At 43.2% G+C, this 20850-nt stretch overlaps 1 protein-coding gene across 1 annotated transcript; it reads right to left on the reverse strand.

Annotated features, from left to right (window-relative positions):
- Nucleotides 1–18: 18 nt before the first annotated feature.
- TYMS (thymidylate synthetase) lies at nucleotides 19–11690 on the reverse strand. The gene is made up of 7 exons (XM_082641128.1): nucleotides 11431–11690; nucleotides 9538–9611; nucleotides 6957–7131; nucleotides 4356–4457; nucleotides 3447–3622; nucleotides 2615–2686; nucleotides 19–409 (listed from the first exon to the last, which is right to left on the reverse strand). The coding sequence occupies exons 1-7, from the start codon at nucleotides 11639–11641 to the stop codon at nucleotides 272–274; spliced, it is 948 nt and encodes a 315-aa protein (XP_082497254.1). The 5' UTR covers nucleotides 11642–11690; the 3' UTR covers nucleotides 19–271.
- Nucleotides 11691–20850: the final 9160 nt, after the last annotated feature.

Below are 20850 nucleotides of genomic sequence, written 5' to 3' on the forward strand. Positions count from 1 at the left end.
GTTTGAATTAAGAGTATATAAATTTTCTCTTTCCTGTCTTTATTCACAATCTCTACATTTACACACATCCTTAGTGAGTTACCCTAACTCCAGGTCTTTTACTACTAAGAGAACCAGCACAGTTCTATTTGCCAGTGGTAACATCCTTAAAAGTTAATGAATAATAACTGATAGATCACCAACAGGTTTTGACCTAGTTCCTTCTCCTTTAGAGCAAAATGAACTTTCACCTAGGTGTAAATATCCTTCAAACAACTCCTTCAAAAGCACTCTAAACAGCCATTTCCATTTTAATGGTCGGGTGAGGATTGTAGCCTTCAATATTAAAGTCTTCAGCCTTGAAGTCATCAATTTTCTCAACTTTTCGAAGGATTTTGAGCTTGGGGAAAGGCCTTGGTTCTCGCTGAAGCTAGAAACAACATAAGGCCATTATTTTGCCAGATCCATACAACCTGCTTTAATTTTGCTCCCTGTGTCCCTTCATGAAACAAATAACAGTATTTTACCAATAAAGTATCAATATTATTTTGCAGGGTTGGAATACCACAGATACCTTGTCCCTGGTTATTCAATGCTGCTGACCAATTCTCTCGCCCACGTGGAGTGAAGGGTGTTCAGTAGAATCACATGGTGTCAGGAGCCTTGGTGGCTCACCAGGTTTAAGTTCTTATAATCGACTGCTCTTGGTAAATTTGTTAAAGACAGGGCCTAGTCTTTTACTTTAATAAAAAGTAGCTACAGAATGGTTACTTGAGTCCCTTGAACCCTAGCCCAACTGTCCCTGGCAGAAAGGGCAAAGAAGATGACACGTGTTGACAACTAACAGAAAGGGATGCAAGCCAGGACTCCTGGGATGAACAGACAGCAGCAATGAGGACATGGACACAGGTCACGACCACATAGTATTCCGTCCAGCATGACTGGAGCAGACTGCCAGGAGAATCTGGATGAGCCCTGGGTCACCCTCTAATCACAGCAGCCAAGCTCCTCAAAGACTTGCCAAACCCAGACCTAATCCAGAAGGGGCTAAAGGTTTTTGGTTTGAATTTTTTTCCTCGAGGTTCATTAAGCACACTCATATTTTTATTGCCATCTTAAATCATCCTTTGTTGGAAATACATAAGACATGACACCATAAAATGCCTAGAAGAGAACATAGGTAAAATATTCTGACATAAATTGTATCAATGTTCTTAGGTCAGTCTCCCAAAGCAATGGAAATAAAAACAAAAATAAACAAATGGGACATAAACTAACTACAAGCTTTTGCATAGCAAAGGAAACCATAAACAAAACCAAAAGGCATTTCTCCACAGAAGAAACACAGCCAATAGGCAGATGAAAAGATGCTCAACATCGCTGATTATTACAGAAATGCAAATCAAAGCTAAAATGAAGTACTACCTCACACCAGTTAGAATGGCCCTCATTAAAAAGTCTACAAATAACAAATGCTGGAGAGGGTGTGGAGAAAAGGGAAACCTCCTACACTGTTGGTGGGAATGTAAGTTGGCGCAGCCACGGTGGAAAATATGGAGGTTCCTCAGAAAATGGAAAATAATATTACCATATAATCCAGCAATCCCACTCCTGGGCATATATCCAGACAAAACTGTAATTCAAGGATACATGCACCTCTATGTTCACAGCAGCACTATTCACAATAGCCAAGACATGGAAACAAGCTAAATGTCGATGGACAGATGAATGGATAAAGAAGATGTGGTACATATATACAATGGAATACTACTCAGCCATAAAAAAGAATGAAATAATGCCACTTGCACAAGCAACATGGATGCAACTGGAGATTATCATACTAAGTGAAGTCAGAAAGGGAAAGGCAAATACCATGAGATATCACTCATATGTAAAATCTAAAATGACAGAAATGAACCTATCTATGAAACAGAAACACGAACACACAATAGACTGGTGGTTGCCAAGGTGGGGAAGGGGTGGGAGTTCAGGATTAGCAGATGCAAACTAGTATATATAAATGGATAAACAAGGTCTACTGTATAGTACAGAGAACTATATTCAATATCCTGTGAAACCATAATGGGAAAGAATATGAAAAAAATGTATATACATGTATAACTGAGTCTGCTGTACAACAGTAATTAATACAACAGTAAATCAACTATAGTTCAATTAAAAAAACAACAACAAAAAACATCCAAAAAACAAATCCTTTGTTGGCTGCTGTAACTTATGGAAGTGAACACAGACTTTTCAAAGTTCAGACCTAAGTACTGTATGTTAGCATAAAACTAAGGGAACATATTTGCATTTAAACACTCTTCCAAGTAAAAGAATGAATTAAAATGCCACCTCTGGGAAGGTCCTAAACTTTCTGGTCCAAAGATGGCTCCTCCTCTCTGGTACTAGTACTTAATACCTCACAGCACGTGTCATGTAAAGTGTCTGTGGCCATTGAGGCCTGTCTCCCTTGTCCCTGCCTGCCCACCACCACCCGCAAACCTAGAAGCAGGTCCTCTTATCTCTGTCAGAGCACCGAGGAGAACACTTATTACAGGAGGGATGTTTTCCATATCGACCTTTTATCAAGAGAAGGTACCAAACCCCAAAGTGTGACAGATACATTTCTTACCTGAATTTTCAGCGGCTCAATGTGATTCAGGTAAATGTGTGCATCTCCCAAAGTGTGTACAAAGTCACCTGGCTAAACCCCACGGGAGAAAGCAGAACAGTAAATGCTTTAGTCTGAATTCCTTTAAAACACATCATGTAAAAACACATGATACACAGTATGCAGACATCCCAAAGCTTTTCACAAGGAATTTAACCAGCGTCAATTTTGAGAAAAGTTGATTCATCAAAGTTATAATAAATAACCTATACGATCCCGTTAGTTTATACAGAGCAAAAGGACAGGAAAGCTCCGAGGAGGTTACAGAGTAAGCCAGTTAGTTCCTCATTTACATCTATCACATTTAAAGACTAATTGGAGACGAAATTCTCTGCAATGAGTTTTCCATGTTACAGGATCTAAGAGCTCAGTGCTTGGGACTTCCCTGGTGGCACAGTGGTTAAGAATCTGCCCGCCAATGCAGGGGACACAGGTTTGAGCCTTGGTCTGGGAAGATCCCACGTGCTGCGGAGCAACTAAGCCCGTGTGCCACAACTACTGAGCCTGCGCTCTAGAGCCTGCGAGCCACAACTATTGTGTCCACGTGCCACAACTACTGAAGCCCGTGAGCCTAGAGCCCGTGCTCCACAAAAGAGAAGCCACCGCAATGAGAAGCCCACGCACCGCAACAAAGAGTAGCCTCCGCTCACCGCAACTAGAGAAAGCCTGTGCGCAGCAACGAAGACCCAATGCAGCCAAAAATAAATTAATTAATTAATTTTAAAAAATCATTAAAAATAAGAGCTCGGTGCTTTAGGCTGGCAAAAGCCGTTCCTCCCCGAGAGGAGCCCACCTTCAGGCCCGTGATGTGTGCGATCATGTAGGTGAGCAGGGCGTAGCTGGCGATGTTGAAGGGCACACCCAGGCCCATGTCTCCTGACCTCTGGTACAGCTGGCAGGACAGCTCACCGTTCACCACGTAGAACTGGCAAAGGGCGTGGCACGGGGGTAGCGCCATGAGAGAGAGATCTGAGGAGCCGGCAGAGGAAAGTCAGGAGGGGCAGTGGTTTTAAAGAACACAGCTCTAGGCAAAGTGAAACAGAACCAACTCATACAGCGGAGATGGTGAGAAAGAGCCACTGGGCCAGCGACCCCCATGACCCTCACTGACCGTTCCAACCCCAGGGATGGCGTAAGGTCGACAACAGAGACCTGTCCATCAGCGTGAGACTTCTGTGGATGCATGCTGACAACTGAAGCCATGCTCTTCCATCCGAGCTGAAATGAATTACTTGTGCTACCACCATGGCACCAAACCACAAGTATAGGAGGAATGAATTCATTTGCAGGGGCCACAGGATATTGGCCACTCAGGCACACCCTCCTGTGTTCAAAATCTCTATCATAAATGCAAATACTCCACTCTGGGTATTTACTACACCTTGGTAGAGTTTAGTTTTACAATATAATTGTTTAAAATATTCATAATAGTGAGGGGGAGGTGATCTGAAATTCCATCTGCCCCAATTTAAAATGTTAAAATTTTCATGTGTATTTTTATAGGCAATTTAAAGCCCATAAAATACAAATTTCATCTGGGCCCAACCTCACCCTCTGAAGGTGAAAATGGGACCACGTGCGACATGGCCAGGGTCACAGGGGCAGCCGGGCAGCCTGGAGCAGTTCCCAGGACCACCTCCCACCCACTGCCTCTGCAGGAGGTACCGTTAAGACATGGCAGGGTGACTGGGACGAAATCAACCTTTTGGATTCCAAGCACACAGGATGATTCTTCTGTCGTCAGGGTTGGTTTTGATTGTGTCAATCACTTTTTGCAGTTGATCTACTCCTTGATCTGAATAATCTGCAGAATTGGCAAAAAGAGAGAACACCTCACACGTGAATCACAGCATCCCATGAGAGGGTCTCAGAGGTCATCGACCACACTGTCCTCCCACGGCCTCCCCTGGCCCACAGTTACACGATAGCCAATGAACAATACAAATGTCTTATATTTCGTCGGGTTATATTGAGTCTTGGCTCCTAGGTCTGTCCTCTGGAACCATAACAATGTCTATTTCTTTCTTTCTTTCTTTTTTTTTTTTGCAGTATGCGGGCCTCTCCCTATTGTGGCCTCTCCCGTTGCGGAGCACAGGCTCCGGACGCACAGGCTCATAGGCCATGGCTCACGGGCCTAGCCGCTCCGCGGCATGTGGGATCTTCCCGGACCGGGGTACAAACCCGTGTCCCCTGCATCGGCAGGTGGACTCTCAACCACTGCGCCACCAGGGAGGCCCAACAATGTCTATTTCTTACCTACTTAAGAGTTCTTTAAATACTTGGCCGTGGTGCCCTTCCTCCCCCTTCTCCTATCGCTAACCTTCTTCAGCCTCAACAATCTGTTTCTTCCAGTGGTCCCCACAGGACGTAGTCTCTATACCATCAACCAATCTTGTCATGCTCCACTGCCAGGCACAGGGCTGGATCTTCACTAATTTACCCTACCATACACGGTTCAACTAACAGAGGATGAGAATTCCTTTTTGTCATCTAGACACTATCCTTCCAACACTCCCACCTAAAATTACAATTTAACAGCCAAATACCTACTGACTGTAAATATCAGGAAACCTCTAATTATTATACCACCTTATACTTTTGTCCCATTTCTGGTCTCTGGACTTTTAAGTCCCTGTCTCCTTCTGAAATGAACTGGAAGCCGAGATGTGCAGAGCTTCACACCCCTCTGGTTAAACTTCCACTTATTGGAGTCAGACTATCCTCAAGTCCAGTAGTTCTAAATTTGGGGAAGAAAGTCCTATCACCATCACAGTTCCAGAAAAGTAATATCAAAGATTTAAAAAAAGAAGAACTGTGAAGGAACAGTTCTGTATCTTAATTGTGGTGGTGGTTACATAAATCTACAGGTGCCAAAATTGCACACAAATTTATAAAGCTGGAGAAATCTGGTAAGTGCTGTGGGTTTTACAAATGTTAATTTATGTGAGAGGTTACACTTTTTTGGGCAATTTCCTGTGAACCTATAATTTTTTCAGGGTAAAAATTCAAAACAAAACAAAACAAAAACTCTTGTACTGAAATCCAACAGCTAAGCATTCATACAACTCTAAACTAAAGCCATAATTTCATCAGGTCCCTCAAGGAAGAATAAATAATTGAACACGAGGCAAGATTTAAGGCACAATTAAGCCAGGGATGTAGCCTCACATCCTGAGGATGTCCTAGGACAGAGGCTACATTCTAACAACAGAAAGACCATTCACCTGCAGAGAAATTGTTTGGCCCACAGAGCATTTTTTTTGGTGTGTGGCAAAATTTACATAACATTAAGTTCACCATTTTAACCATTTTAAAGTGTGCAGTCGGTGGCGTTAAGTACATTCCCAATGTTGTGCAACCATCACCACTATCCATTCTAAATCTTCTTCATTTTCCCAAACTGAAATTCTGTACCCATTAAACAACTCCCCGTCCACTTTTGGTCTCTGTGAATTTGCCTATTTCAGGTTGGCATGGCATTTTGAACTTACCAAAGTTGCCACCATTCCAAAGACTTAGGCTTTTATTGAAAAACCCAACAACATCAGGCCCAAATCCCTCCAGCTGGCTAGAGCTGAGGTGTGACTGTCCCCTTTAGATGGCACATGCTTTCCAGGTAACTGGTTTTTGCCCAGCCAACAAACTGTTACTTCCTGTGTGTATGCACATGTGCGGTGTGTGTGCGCACGCGCGCACACACACACACACACACGCACACACGCACGCCCCGAGGTAGGCATTTGCTTTTGCAACCCCTGACCTAGGGATGGGGGGACAGGAAGGGTCAAAGGACCTGGACTGGATTCTGTGACACTCAGCAAGTGGAGCCACCAAGTGACAGAGGAGGGTGGGCGTCCAGGGGTGAGATGTTTCACCTTCCTCCATCCCACCAGGACGGGGAAGAGAGGGTGACCACAGACCGCTCCCCAGCACCACTACAGTGTGCTGGGCAGCTCAGTCGTTAAAAGGGGAGCTCAAGGCCGCCACAGGGCAATCCCTGGGACTCTTGTCCCCCACATGAACTTCCAACCCTACACCCAACACAGTGACCAACCGCCAACCGGGTCACTATCTGCTGATGAACAAGGTATGGAAGGTGCTAAGACCCAGCAAGTACTAACCACCCTGCTATGATCTGATCTGATCCTCCACCTGAATCTGAAGCGCCCCTCACAAGGTCCAAGTTATACATCCACTTCCCCATCACCGGCTTCCTATCCCCCAGGCTTCACTTGCAACAATGGAACAAACTCAGGCTGTGAGAGGCACTCAGGAAATCTGAGGCCCCACTCCATCTCCTCACCTGAAACCATATCTTTGTATTCGGCCCCAAAATGCCTCCACTGAAAGCCATAAACTGGGCCTAAATCCCCTTCTGCTCTGCTGGAGAATCCCAGGCTGTCCAAGAAGTCTCGGGAGCCATTGGCATCCCAGATCTTCACTCCCTTGGAAGACAGCTCCTTAGCATTTGTGGATCCCTGGAAGAGATGGGAGACAGCAGCATCCAGTGAATTCCGTGCCGTCAGAGTTGATCCCCCAAAAGCCTCCCCCCAAGTGGGCCTGTGCTGACAGACAGGGGACAGCACCTGACACATCCCATCATTAAGCAGGCTGGTCCCAGTCCAAACTTTCTGAGGGCCCCCAGGATGGTCCAATCCTTCTTTGCAATCACGATCTCAAATCTTTTTTCCTATTCCCCTCAACTAAAATTCGAAACACCTCCAAGTCCTTTAATTACTTCCATCTCATCTAACAGTTTTGTGTTTCTTAACTTAATGTGTTCTGTGTCTAAGTGTGATGCCCCAGGATGAATCTAATGCCTCATGTGCAATCTGTTTGGTGTATCTTAGACCTGGTATATCAAATATTTCCACCGATTGGCCTAATCAGTCTTAGCTTTTCTGGCAAATATGTCAGTCATACATCTTACAAGTGCCACTATCAAGTCATGTTTACCCCCAACCTATACTTGCAAAGTTAAGGTGTGGGTTTTGGGGAGTTATTTTATTTATTTATTTTTTTTTGGTGCAAGTACAAGCTTTATTTTCCTCTTATATATTTTACCTCATTAGATTTGGCCCATGTCATCCTAACCTGTATCCTGATGGTGCATCCAGGTCAAGGACAGACCCCACTGGCCTCTGGGTATGATACACTGTAAGGTTCCAAGCAAGGCTATGAGGCCATACACGCCTGGGCCCCATGCCTGCCCTCTCCTCCTCCCTTCTCTGACCAGCTTCCTGACCCCTCTAGCCTCACCATCTGCACCCAAAAAAGAGCACAGCAGTAGTAACCACCACCCATATTACTGTGAGTAGAAAATACAAGCAAAACGCTTGGCACTCAACCCAATATTAACTATTGCACAGACCATACGTCTCCATATTGCCCAAAGATCCCAGCTGAAGTGCAGGTAAACTCTGACCCCCCTCCCTTTTTTTTTTTTTTTTGCACCACACAGCACGTGGAACTTCCTCAACCAGGGGTCGAACCCGTGCCCCCTGCAGTGGAAGCATGGAGTCTTAACCACTGGACCGCCAGGGAAGTCCCTAACTCCTGTATTTTTGAGTCACCCATGGAGTGATGATCAGAGGTGAGTCTGATGTGTTCCTGACAAGGGTTTATTAGAATCCTGCACTCAAGCTTTAAGATAAAACAAGCGAATACATTTTATTTCTGAGCATCCCAATTCCTCCCTTTCTGTCACTGAGTTTGTACTAATTTTTTTCACTTCCAACAACTCATTTCTCGACCTTCCGCATGTGGCTTCAAAAGTCTCCCTTCCCATCCATTCAGACTGGGCTCTAGCTGCTTTACAAACATCCTCTTCTGAGATTTGCACTGATGTATTTGGAAGTAGAAGCTCGCTGTCAGTTGAGATAAACCAATGCAGAAGAAAATACCCCGAGAATACAGAACTAAGGGAGACTGGATTGAATCCAAGTCTAAACCTTTTCTTAAAGGTGTTAAGAGGTCTTGGGCCTGCTTTGGCCCAAGACAATACAAGCCACATAAGTGCCCTGTAGAAGGGATCCCAACCTCTAGCCCAGCCCAGAACAGAGCCCATTTCCTCAGGTGCCCTGTGACCAGCACTGGCCAGTATATCACTGTTCTGAACCAGGAGATGGAGCGAGGGGAAGCCCAGGTGTGGCTGCTGCCCATCACCACGGCACTCTAGCTCGTTACTCAAGAGACCCTTCCAGCTTATCCCAACACGAGAGCACAGTTGGGATCTATATTCAGTGATCACTCCATGTTGAGTGCCTACTGTGTGGCAGACTGTGTCTCAGGGGATGCAATAGCAGACAAGAGAAATTCTCTGCCCTCATGGAGCTTCTAATACTTTTCTAAATTAAAAAAAATATATTTTTAAATATATCTTCATTAAAATAATTTTTATTTATTTGATGGTCTGTCTTCGCCCTTGAAGGGGGTAAAGGGGGAGGGCAGACCTTATAGATAAGGTATTTCTCTGTAGAGAAAACAAAGGAGAGGTGGGAGGAGAGGGTGGGGAGGTAATCACAGTTTTAGATCCGAGGCAGGGAAAGCTCACTGAGCAGAGACTTGAGGGTGAGGGAGCGAGTCATGCTACATGGAGCAGAAGGTTCCAAGGAGCAAGACCAGCGGGTGCCTGGGCCCTAGGTGGGAATGTCCCGGTGTGCTCAAAGATTAGCAAGGAGGCCAGGACGGGAGGGGCAGAGTGAGCGGGGCTCTGGCAGAGGCCAGAGCTGAGACAGGATGGTAAGGACCTTGGCTCCTACTGAGTGAAATGGGAGCCACTAAGGGCTTTAGGCCGAGGAGTGACATGACGTGACTTTTAAAAGGATTTGCTGATGCTGTACTGAGAAGAGATTATTGATTTCCAATAGCAGCAACTTCTTTACCTTGATAAACCACAGCAACTCCTCCAAAACACCCTTCCAGAAAACACGTTTGGTTGTAAGCAGAGGAAATTCATCTGGAAAACAAAGTTTATCGTATAATTTCAAGATGGGAAAACAGAACATGCCATCCAACTTTCTCTGTTAAAGCAAACTGCTCCAGGACATAAGGCCCTGGAGTGACCACAGAGCAGCTGGAAAACTGCAACCTCTGCCACGTGGGCACCCCCGGATCAGAGTGGAGCTCCCAAGGCTGCAGCCCCAAGTCAGTGACACAATTCAGACCGAGACCACCTTCCTGTGCCCCTTGACCACCAGACACAGGAATTCCACAGTGATTTGGGGCAGGGAACAGGCAGGGATGCCCGTGTGCACAGGGAAGAGCTACCACCCACTACCTGGTTAGCGTGAACCCTTCATCACAGAGGTGCGAAGACAACACATAGAATGTGACCTAGGACAAAGCCTGAAGGCTCCTATTCCATGATTATCCTGCCAGGGATAACTTGCTCAAGACCAGGGAATAGTAGATACTGTCCTGGCCCAAAATGAATAGTTTCTAGATAGTCGCAAAGAAAATTAACCTCTATTTTTTTAAGTGTAATAAAAATAGTTAACTGTTTAAACACTTGATATGCATGATCCTATTTGATCCTCAAAACAACCCTCCTTGAGGCTCCATTATGACCTCCCTTTTTACGGACACCGGGAGGTAATACGTAAGTTTGCCTCAAGCAATAGAGAAAACTGTAAAAGCTTCTCTCTAAATTTGGTACCTATTCAGTTAACATTATCACTTGTACAGGTGATACTCATGTAACAAGAACAGATTCTTCAAGCACCTGCTTCCCTCCATTTTGAGGATGATTTCCTCCATTTTGAGCACATGGGGACGCTGAAGATGGGAGAAGTTAAGCCACTTGCCAAAGGTCTAAGCAGAGGGGCGGGAGTACAAACGAGGTCTGTGGCTCCCCGGAGGCCACTGCGCTGCAGCTGCAGGAAGGTGGATCCCTCTGCTCAGACAAAACTCCCTAGGTTGTCCAAGCCACATCGGCCACTGCAGCCCCATATTTTCCAGTCTCTCCAATGGGTGCACGGCGGAGGGTTTCTCCCCTGACCTGGGTCAATCTGCTTCACCAACAGTTGGTCTCCCCACTCACAACCGCCCTCCACACCTGTTTCAACTTTCGTCCGGTGCCGACCCCCACCCCGCCCCTCTGTCCCCTGAAAGCCCGACCCTAACAACCCCCTAGACACACTTCTCCCAGGAGCCACCCTGTTTTAAAGACAAAGACAAATAAATATGAACTCCTACTCGGACTCTCGCGTTCCTGTTTCAAGGTTTAAGAGGAAAGCTGGTTCGCGGGACCAGATGGCAAAACTGTCGTGAACCACAAGTTCCCGCCCCTGCTTTTCGGCTCTCTCCTCCCAACGCAGCCCCGCCCACGTCATCTTCGCTCCAATTTTTAAAAACTTTGCAAAGTGGAACAGCAGACGCGGAGGGAAGAGGAGAGGCAGAAAAGGGGCGCTCCAGCCAAGGCCCCGGTCAAGCCCGAGCAGATCCTCTCCCACTCTCTAATCTGGGGCAAACGCTGAAGGATCGCGCCCGCTTTGAGAAACAGCATAACTGCGTGATTAAGAGCCAGAGGACCCGGTTTTACCTCCCAGCTCTGTCCCTCCAGTTCGTATGACCCTACGCAAGTCATCTCTCTAATCCGAGCTTCAGTTTCGGCGTCTGCAAAGTGGGGCCAAGGCCGCTTCCCCTCTTCGCGGGGTTGAGGTTGACTAAACGCCGACCGCGGGGCCCGGCCTCTCCGGAACGCTCTCCCCACCCCAGCTCCGCGCGCACCGGGCGCGCCCGCCCTCCCGCCCGCCCCCGTGGCGCGTCCGCCTCACCTCTCAGGCTGTAGCGCGCCTGCATGCCGAACACCGACAGGGTGCCGGTGCCCGTGCGGTCATCCTTCCGAAAGCCGCAGCGGAGGATGTGCTCAATTTGCCCCAAGTACTGCAGCTCCCCGTGCGGCGGCGGCGGCCGCGACTCGGCGCCCTGCTCCTGCGCGGCGGGCAGCGACGTCGGGCGCGGCAGCTCGGAGCTGGCGGCAGGCATGGCGCGGCAGCGGGCGCGGCAGCGGGGACTGGACTGCAGCTGGCGAAGCGACCCAACGGTCCTCTTTTCAACGGTCCTCTTTTCCCGCCGCCGCTCCTGAGACTCCGCCTCTTCCGGTGACGTAGGCCCCGCCCCTCGCGTCCCAGGGGCGCGCTGGGCCGCCAGCTGGGACCGCGATCGCTTTTCCGAATCGCGTGACCTTTATGACATTTTAAAAGTCAAGAACCTTTGACCTAGAAGGAAATCCTAAAGCTATATCTTGGTGCGTTGCCTGAGACAGGCCGCTCTCGTTGGAAAGATTCAGGGTCGACCGCGCCTTTCGGTGATCAAGGGGACCCTGAAACAATTTACACGTGTTCGCGCAATCGAAAAACAAAACCCTGTTATTTGAGGTGTTTCCTACAACTGAGGGGGGCTGCTGCAAGTGATTTGCATTTCCATTTCCCCCCATCCTCACTCAAGGCCGGCAGCTGGAGCAAATAGAATAAGGCAGCTTTTTTACTTGATTAATAACAGCCAGCCGTTTTCAGTTTTGAATACCAAAATTTTAGTTTTAGTGTAACGTTTATAATATAAACACTGGTGGGTAGAAAATATTTGATAATGAGTTTAAAAGGTACTAATACATGTACATGCAACAGCAGTCTTTTGAATCACATGTTTATTGAGCACATAGTAGATGCTCAATAAATTTCTTGATGTCGCTGCATCTAGGGTTACTAAGAAGGAGGTGTGGGCTCTCTCTGAAACATACTAAACACTATTTCTTTCTATTCAATAAAGTCGATGGTTTTTCTTTTTTCTCCCCTCTCCTCCCCCCATCTCAACTTTATTGTCTGTGGAAGATTCTGGAATCTTTCTGTTAAAGGGCACTTCTCAAACTCAAGGTTAAAATTTTTGTAACAGGAAAACATTCTGGGAGGAAATAAATATCTTTCACCTGCAGCTCTGCCTAATCTGCTTGGCAAAAACAATGTTACATTTGTGTTTTCTTTTGGGTGGAATGTTCTTGCTCTTTGGTTGTATGAGTGCTCACAAAGGGTAAACTGAAATGCACTGGATAGCAGATGTTTTAGATATATTTAATCTATCAAACCTATCTAATCCGTCACCTGCTAGGCTGGCCTTTCCCAGGTCAACTAGATTCATCCTTCCCCTCCCCCATCACCTTCCTCATCCCACCCCCCACGCCCACACCAGTGTAATAATAGTATTAAAAAGTCACCTGGGGCTTCCCTGGTGGCGCAGAGTCCGCCTGCCGATGCAGGGGACACGGGTTCGTGCCCCGGTCTGGGAAGATCCCACGTGCCGTGGAGCAGCTGGGCCCGTGGGCCATGGCCGCTGAGCCTGCGCGTCCGGAGCCTGTGCTCCGCAACGGGAGAGGCCACAGCAGTGAGAGGCCCGCGTACCGCAAAAAAAAAAAAAAAAAGTCACCTGTATCTGCTTTGGGGATGATGGCCGTCCTGTGTTGCGCTGTACTGCTTGGATGGGGTGGACGTGGTGGCTGTCTCCAGACGCGACGGGCTTTTTTTCTGATGGTCATTTGGGCAGAGACTGCTCTGTGGGAAACCTGAACTCAGAAAACAGGCTTTAGACAGGGATGGGGACTCAAATTGTCTGCCTTAGCTTGAGAGCGCCCCTGGGTGTGAGAAGCTAAAATGCTGTGTGGAGGTGCAGTCTTCGCTGCGAGGGATCGCCCCGCACATTAATTACCGCAGGGCTGTAGGTGCCTGCGCAAGGCCAACTAAATGCAGATAGATATTCCCCCAACCCCACGCCGAGCAAAAGTGTCTCCACACATTTCCAACCATGTGCCTGGTCCCAGGCTGAAAATCTCCCAGATTGCCTAGTTGCAGTTACTCTCTGTGTTTATTTCCCTTTTGTTATTTTGAGCTGAGTTTAATTGTTCCAATCGAATATCACTTGTACCACAGGGTGAATCTTGGGACACAAGTGTAGACTCCCCCGCCTGCGTGGAGACTCCTCTTCCATTGTAGTACTTGGAGGACCTTGGTTTCATGATAATGGAGAGAGAACGGTTTCCTTCCCGGTTGCTGCTCCATAAACGAATGATCCTCTCAGACAAGCGTATCATTCATTCATTCATTCATTCATCCAACAGCGTTTACATCATAGTGCCTACCACGAGTCACCAAGGAACAAGATAGACAAGGTCACTCTCACAGAACTGACACTCTAGCTAGAGGAGCAATTCCTAAGTCTGAGAACAAGACATCTGCAGAGAGCGACAAGTGCTATGATGATTACATAACTGAGTTCAGAGAGACCGCTTTAGATCCCACCATCAGGTGAGGCCTCCCTGAGGAGGTCACATTTGAGCTGAGACCTAAATAGTGAGAAGAAACCAGCAGGGGATGATCTGGGGAAAGAGCATTCTAACCTCGAATGCATTATACCAGCAGCTTTCACAGCACTCACATCTATAAAAACGCAAAATAAGGATGATATTGATGCTGAATCCTATCTCATTCTAGGAAGAAATAATAATTATTAATGGATCCATTAACTTACTGGAGGAAAAAGAGCTTTTTCTTCTCATTAAGAGATCTATTTCTGTTAAAAATTTCGCTGTTTATGTTTAATAGCCATAGAAATGTGTAATATATTTATTTTGATCAATTATGTACAATAAATTACAACGATAACTCAATCCAGAATGAATATTTGATACCTAGATTTTTGTGTCCCAGGAAATTTTTAATTTTCAAAATTTAAAAATATTTATATTTTATTGATCAATAAAGATGTTTAAGCATAAAATATATTACATTAGAATAAAATTCTCTGAAGAAAATAGAATGAAAATATAAGAGTTTAAGGAGAAAATGGAATGAGATAAAATTTCTTACTGTTAAAGAAAAACTTGTTTATTTGTTTAAATGGATGATACTGGATATCAAATTGCCATATGTAGATTCCATTGGGCACATTTCAAAAAAGGATGAGATATTTTTAAAGATGCTACTATTTACAATACATGGGAAAATTAAAATTCCCTATTCTTTCAACTTATATTGAAAAATCATGTGGAAGAGCATATATACATTTTTCAGTTTCCTTTTCAGTGTGTATGAGAGCAAGAACATTTGAATATTATTGGTCTGGATATTGACTCTTCTTTACACGACAAATTCTCAAAAATGTTGGCACAATTAGGTAAAGGAAAGCAGGAAACTAAAATTTTTGAGAGCCAACTATGAGTCAGATACTAAATAATAGTATTATTTATATAGTCAAAGCTACCAGCTACCATCAATTGATGCTTATCATTATGGATTATTTACTGTAGTTCTCACAACTACCCAATAAAACAAAAACTATTACTTTTATCATTTTAGAGATTAAAAACACAGAGGTTCAGAGCGATTAAGGATCTTGCCTAGTCAAACACCTGTGAAATCTGGCAGCCAGGATTAAAATCCAGGTCAGCCTGCACGGAAAGTCTTTTCTCTGCCAGATGCTTTGAGGCCAATATCTTCCTTTCCTTTCTTCACTCTACAAGGTTTTGATGGCACGTTGGCTACAAAAGTCAGGTTCCCTTTATAACTTATTTTTTGGCACCTTCTCTGACAAATATATCAAATGTATGGCTGAATAGACTCTTTATTTGAGATTTACTGTACATTAAGGTATCCAGGATTCTATCAATAGTATCCTTTTTTTTTTTTAAATATAGGCTTCAGTTATGATAAAAACAGCTTTGTCTTCATTTGGAATTGACTATATTCGATGGGCTGCCTTTGAACTCTAAGTCTCTCTGACAAGCTTTCCTACCAAATAGCTCGACTGGGTGAAAAATGCTTTAAAGGTTTCAAGTCCTCTCTTTATATTTCTTTTTATAATTTGAAAGACTGACTATAAATATATCCCCAGTGTAATCCTTAGTGACATATACTGGCAAAAGATTCTCCTTTTGTATTGCACCAAGGTCCAAATTCTGAGGTTAAGTATGTGTCGGTCAAAAACACTTTGTGTTTTATGTAAAATCTGTATGGCCTTGTTGAAAAAAGAGCACTGTTGTGTTAATTTTTAAAAGAAACTATGCAGTACACCCATATGCATGGCAGCACTCTCCACAATGGCCAAAAGATGGAAGCCATCCAAGTGTCCAACTCCAGATGAACAGATAAACAAATGTGATACTCACGTGCAATGGAGTAGTATTCAGCCTTAAAAAGAAAAGGAATTCCAGCATATGCTACCACGTGGATGAACCTTGAGGACACTACCCTAAGTGAAATAAGCCAGTTGCAAAAGTACAAATACTGTATGATTCCACTTATCTGAGGTCCCTAGAGTAGTCAGAGTCGGACAGATTGTGGCTGTCAAGGGCTGGGGGACAGGGGAGAAATGGGAGTTATTGCTTAATGGGGACAGAGTTCCAGTTTGGGAAGATGAAAAAAGTTCTGGAGATGGTTGATGGTGATGGTTGCATAACATTGTGAATTTACTTAATGCTACTGAACTGTGCACTTAAAAATGATTAAAATAGTAAATTTTGTTATGCATATTTTACCACAAAAAAAAATCTATGCAGAAGCTATAGATCTTTACTAAACAAAGGAATGAATTACAGATATTTTTCAAGAAGTCAAATATTTTATATTGTAAAAGCAAATTAAAAAAAGAATCTTTGTTAATTAGAAAGTGGCACATTTGTAGTAGAAGTGATAGAACACAGACCCCTTGGTGATTTAATATTTAATTTACAAACTATGAATATACCATAGAATACAGTAACATTTACATTTGATATTTTAAAAAGGAACTTTCATTTTAACTCAATTTGAATAGTTATTAAACTGCCATTTAACATAAGAAAATTAACAGTACTTTACAATATATAACTGACATACTCTCCTGCAGCTACATTTCCTGCATTATCTTATGTATTTCTGGATTTTCAGGTCTCAGCTGAAGAGGTAATTCTACTTGCCGCATATAGGATGCATCAGTTCTTACCTTAAAAAAGCATCAATAATCAAAATATTAATAAATTACTTATAGACTGAGTGCATTTTTTCTTGGAATAAAGTCCGGAATGAGTGACAGAATAAATACCCTTGGCTTTTGAAAAAATTAATACATCGCAAAATAACAGAAAACTCATCTGTATGGATTTGATTTTTTTTTTTTTTTTTGCGGTCCACGGGCCTCTCACTGTTGTGGCCTCTCCCGTTGCGGAGCACAGGCTCCAGACGCGCAGGCTCAGCGGCCATGGCTCATGGGCCCAGCTGCTCCGCGGCATGTGGGATCTTCCCGGACCGGGGCACGAACCCGCGTTCCCTGCATCAGCAGGCGGACTCTCAACCCCTGCGCCACCAGGGAAGCCCTATATGGATATTTTTAATCACACTATTCAAAGGGATCTTCTCAGTTCCCCTGGATTATTAAACCTCTACAATGGCCCCTGCCTCTGATGTGAAGATACTCATTCTGTATTCTACGTGCACATAGTATTTGTTCGATAAACTTCTATTGTTTATGACACATTACTTTATTCAAGGTGTTTCTTCCCTATGTGTGCCTTTCATTCTGATAATGACGGTAAGAACCAATCACCAAATGCTTATTGGATACTTGGGATGTGCAAGACATTCTGTTACAGCCTGTAACTGTGGATCCCAACCACAGTTACAGCTGTGAAAGTCTGGAATAGGGAAATAAACACATCCCAAACCAATCAATAAAGTTAGGCATTTAGGATGCTAGATGACTAGATGAGAATTCCAGAGGAGGGTTCTTAATATATGTTCTACCCTATAAATGGGATTCATGTTTTAACAAGCTACATTCTTGGAGTAAGAGCCTAACAAATATTCATATATTTGAATGGAAATGACAGGGTGATTCTTTTCCCCCATCTTTCCTGTTATTTTCCTTAGTATGTTGCTATTTCACTGTTGGCAGGTTTGAGAGCTTGGTGTGTTGATCTAATCAGAACACACAAAATCTTACCCACTGAATTAAATAGGATGCACAAAAGAAGAAATTCAGGTAGTAAGCAAACGTGGAAAAATGTACATTATAATCAAAAACATAAAAGTTGTAATAGTAAGAAAAGGTTTCATTTATTAGTAAAGTTTTTTTTCAATTGAAATGTTAGGATATGAGAAAGTTGTACTTTAGACATTGCTGCTATCAAATTTGGCAATATATATCAATAAAATGTTAACCTTTAAACAAATAATTCAATTTTTTGGAATCCATCTAAGAAAATGAGTGGAAAATGTGAATAAGAAAAAATAGTAAGATGATAACAGTTTTGTGAAGATGGTGGGACTGCGGATAATCTTTGTCTTCTAAATTTTGGGGGGAATTCCCTGGTAGTCCAGTGGTTAGGATTCTGTGCTCTCATTGCTGGGGCCTGGGTTTGATCCCTGATGGGGGAACTAAGATCCCACAAGCTGGGTGGCATGGCAAAAAAAAAAAATTAAAAGAAAAATAAAGTTTTGGAATTTGTGATTTTGTTACTTTTAGAATTAAAGAACTATAAATTAAAAAGAAAAAAATTAATACTGCCTTTATGAAAGATCATTTTGTGAGCCGTATTAGTAAATAATTTGTTCACTAACTCAATTTTTCAACATATTTTCCATTGTCATTGCAGCCTCTTCATTCCAAAATCTGTGAAAAGATTTTATTGAAAATATTTTTATTATTCAGTCATAAATAAATCATCAATACCCATTTGAACACTAGCACACTGTTTCTTCCCTCAAAATCCTGCAGTGTCTCACCGCGGCCTACTGAGTTTGGGCCCTAGGTACAGCTGCCCAGCTTCCCCACTCATTTTGTGAGGCAGACAGTATCCTTCCATGACTTTTTTTTTAAATATAGAATATAGGAAGGTGTTTAAGCCCTTCCTATATTCTTTTTTTTTAAATAAATTTATTTATGTTTTGTTTACTTATTTGTGGCTGCATTGTGTCTTCGTTGCTGCATGCGGGCTTTCTCTAGCTGTGGTGAGCAGGGGCTACTTTTTGTTGCGGTGCTCAGGCTTCTCACTGTGGTGGCTTCTCTTTGTTGTGGAGCATGGGCTCTAGGCACATGGGCTTCAGTAGTTGTGGCTCGCGGGCTCAGTGGTTGTGGCTCGCAGGCTCTAGAGTTCAGGCTCAGTAGTTGCGGTGCATGGGCTTAGTTGCTCTGCGGCATGTGGGATCTTCCTGGACCAGGGCTCGAACCTGTGTCCCCTGCATTGGCAGGCAGATTCTTAACCACTGCGCCAACAGGGAAGCCCCCTTCCATGCTTGCAAGTGAAGAAAGAACACAAACTCATATGGGGGAGGTTCCCGGATAGAGGGAGGCACAAAGGGCCCTGGTGGGAGTAGATTCATTTAATAGGACTTCTCAGCATCCCTAGTATCTAGACACTCCAGCCTTTCTGGCCCCATTTGCTCACATTTTCCCCTATTTTTGGAATCTTTTTTGGAATATTCTCACCTTTATATTTTGACCATATATATATATGCACATATGATCAAATATATTATTTGATCATATATATATGATCAAACATATATATGATATATATCATATATATTTTGGTGGGGGATGAAGGGAGAAGAGGGGGGGAGGGAGGGAAGGAGGGAGGGAAAGAGAAAAGAAGAGGAAAAGATGAGGGGGATAGAAGACCGACGGAAAACGAAGAGGAAAAAAATGGAAATGTACCACACTGAGAAGTTTCTCCTCCATGGTAAAGTAAAGACACTGCCCTCAACTCCCAGAGGGCCCCCTTGGGCACTCACTAAATGCTGCCTCCTATTACTGTTCTGTGTGTCTTGTATCTCCCAAGTTCATCATTTTCTCCTCCACCGTACCTGGGTCTTGTGCCTTCACTTAGTAGATGCTAAAAAGATATTGGTTGATTGATGTAACTTGAGCAAAAACGTCTCCAAAATTCAGAGGTAAAGGGAGAGGCAGCAAATCCAGTAATATCCAGCTTAATTATACACTGATGGTGACCTACTAACAAGATCCCTTATGAATAATAACTTAGAATTAAAAATTATTCTTTTAAGACTGACCATGTTACCAAAGGAGACTATTATGTACAGTTTTAATTGTGCCACTAATTTAGAAGATCATCCTAAGTTTAACAGAGATGGTGACTAATGTATGCCTGAAATGTCATTCATTTATTTTCTCTGCAGACTTAATAGATTTACATTTTATCTCAATGTAGGATTATCATGGAATGGAAGTACTTATACTTAGGTTTAGAGATGCGGAACATGTTGATACGGTGTTCAATCTACATTTACCTAGGTATTTTAGCAAAATAACATCTTCTAATTTGAAATCTTAAAATTATTTATTCACTATAGAAAATTGTAAAAATATCAGAAAATGGAAAGGGTTTAAAATAAATCATCCATTTCCCATTGTAATTCCTGACAATCCTTTTTATTTTTAATGCAGATTTTAGATTTTTTTGATCATTACATTTATAGAGTTTTGTACTCGCTTTTTTTGACCAAATGTCCTAACAGGAACCAGTATAATGTGGCAATTTTGAGTCAGAGAGAACTGGTTAAAATTTGGCTCTACCACCTGCTGACTTGAATAATTCATTTAACCTTGGATCCTGAGTCTCAAGTTCCCTTTCTGGAAAATGGTAATAATAATATCTACCTCACAGATATGCTTAGAATAAACCCTTGTTCCAGTAGTTGTCATGTTATGATTTAAATTTTATAAATATCTTTAATGGTTTCATAAGACTTACTGAGCACATTTAGCCATAATCTTTTAACCATTTTCTTGTTTATAGACGTTCAGATTGTTTTTAACATTCTAAATAATTTTGCAAATATAGATCTTGGGGTAGGAACTTTTATTCAAATTTAGATTTATTCCTTCTGATTGATTCCAGAAGTGGAATTAATATATCAAAAAGAAATTTTATGACTCTTGATACGTATAATTGAATAGCTTTTCAAAAAGGCAAAAACAGTTTATGTTCCCGGCAATAACATATGGGAATTCTCATTTCATCACATCCTATCAGGGTTTTTTTAATTTGCAAATTTAATAGGCAAAAATTGCTATCTTGTCTTAGTTTTCATGTCTTTGATTATTAATGAGGTTGAATATATTTTCAAGGTATTTTAAAACTAGTTTTGTCATTTTTCCCTTTTATGAATCATCTATTCCTGTTGACAAGCATTCCTAATCAAGCACTCTGC

This window comes from Mesoplodon mirus, assembly GCF_964341445.2.
Source record: "Mesoplodon mirus genome assembly, chromosome: 13".
NCBI lineage: Eukaryota > Metazoa > Chordata > Mammalia > Artiodactyla > Ziphiidae > Mesoplodon > Mesoplodon mirus.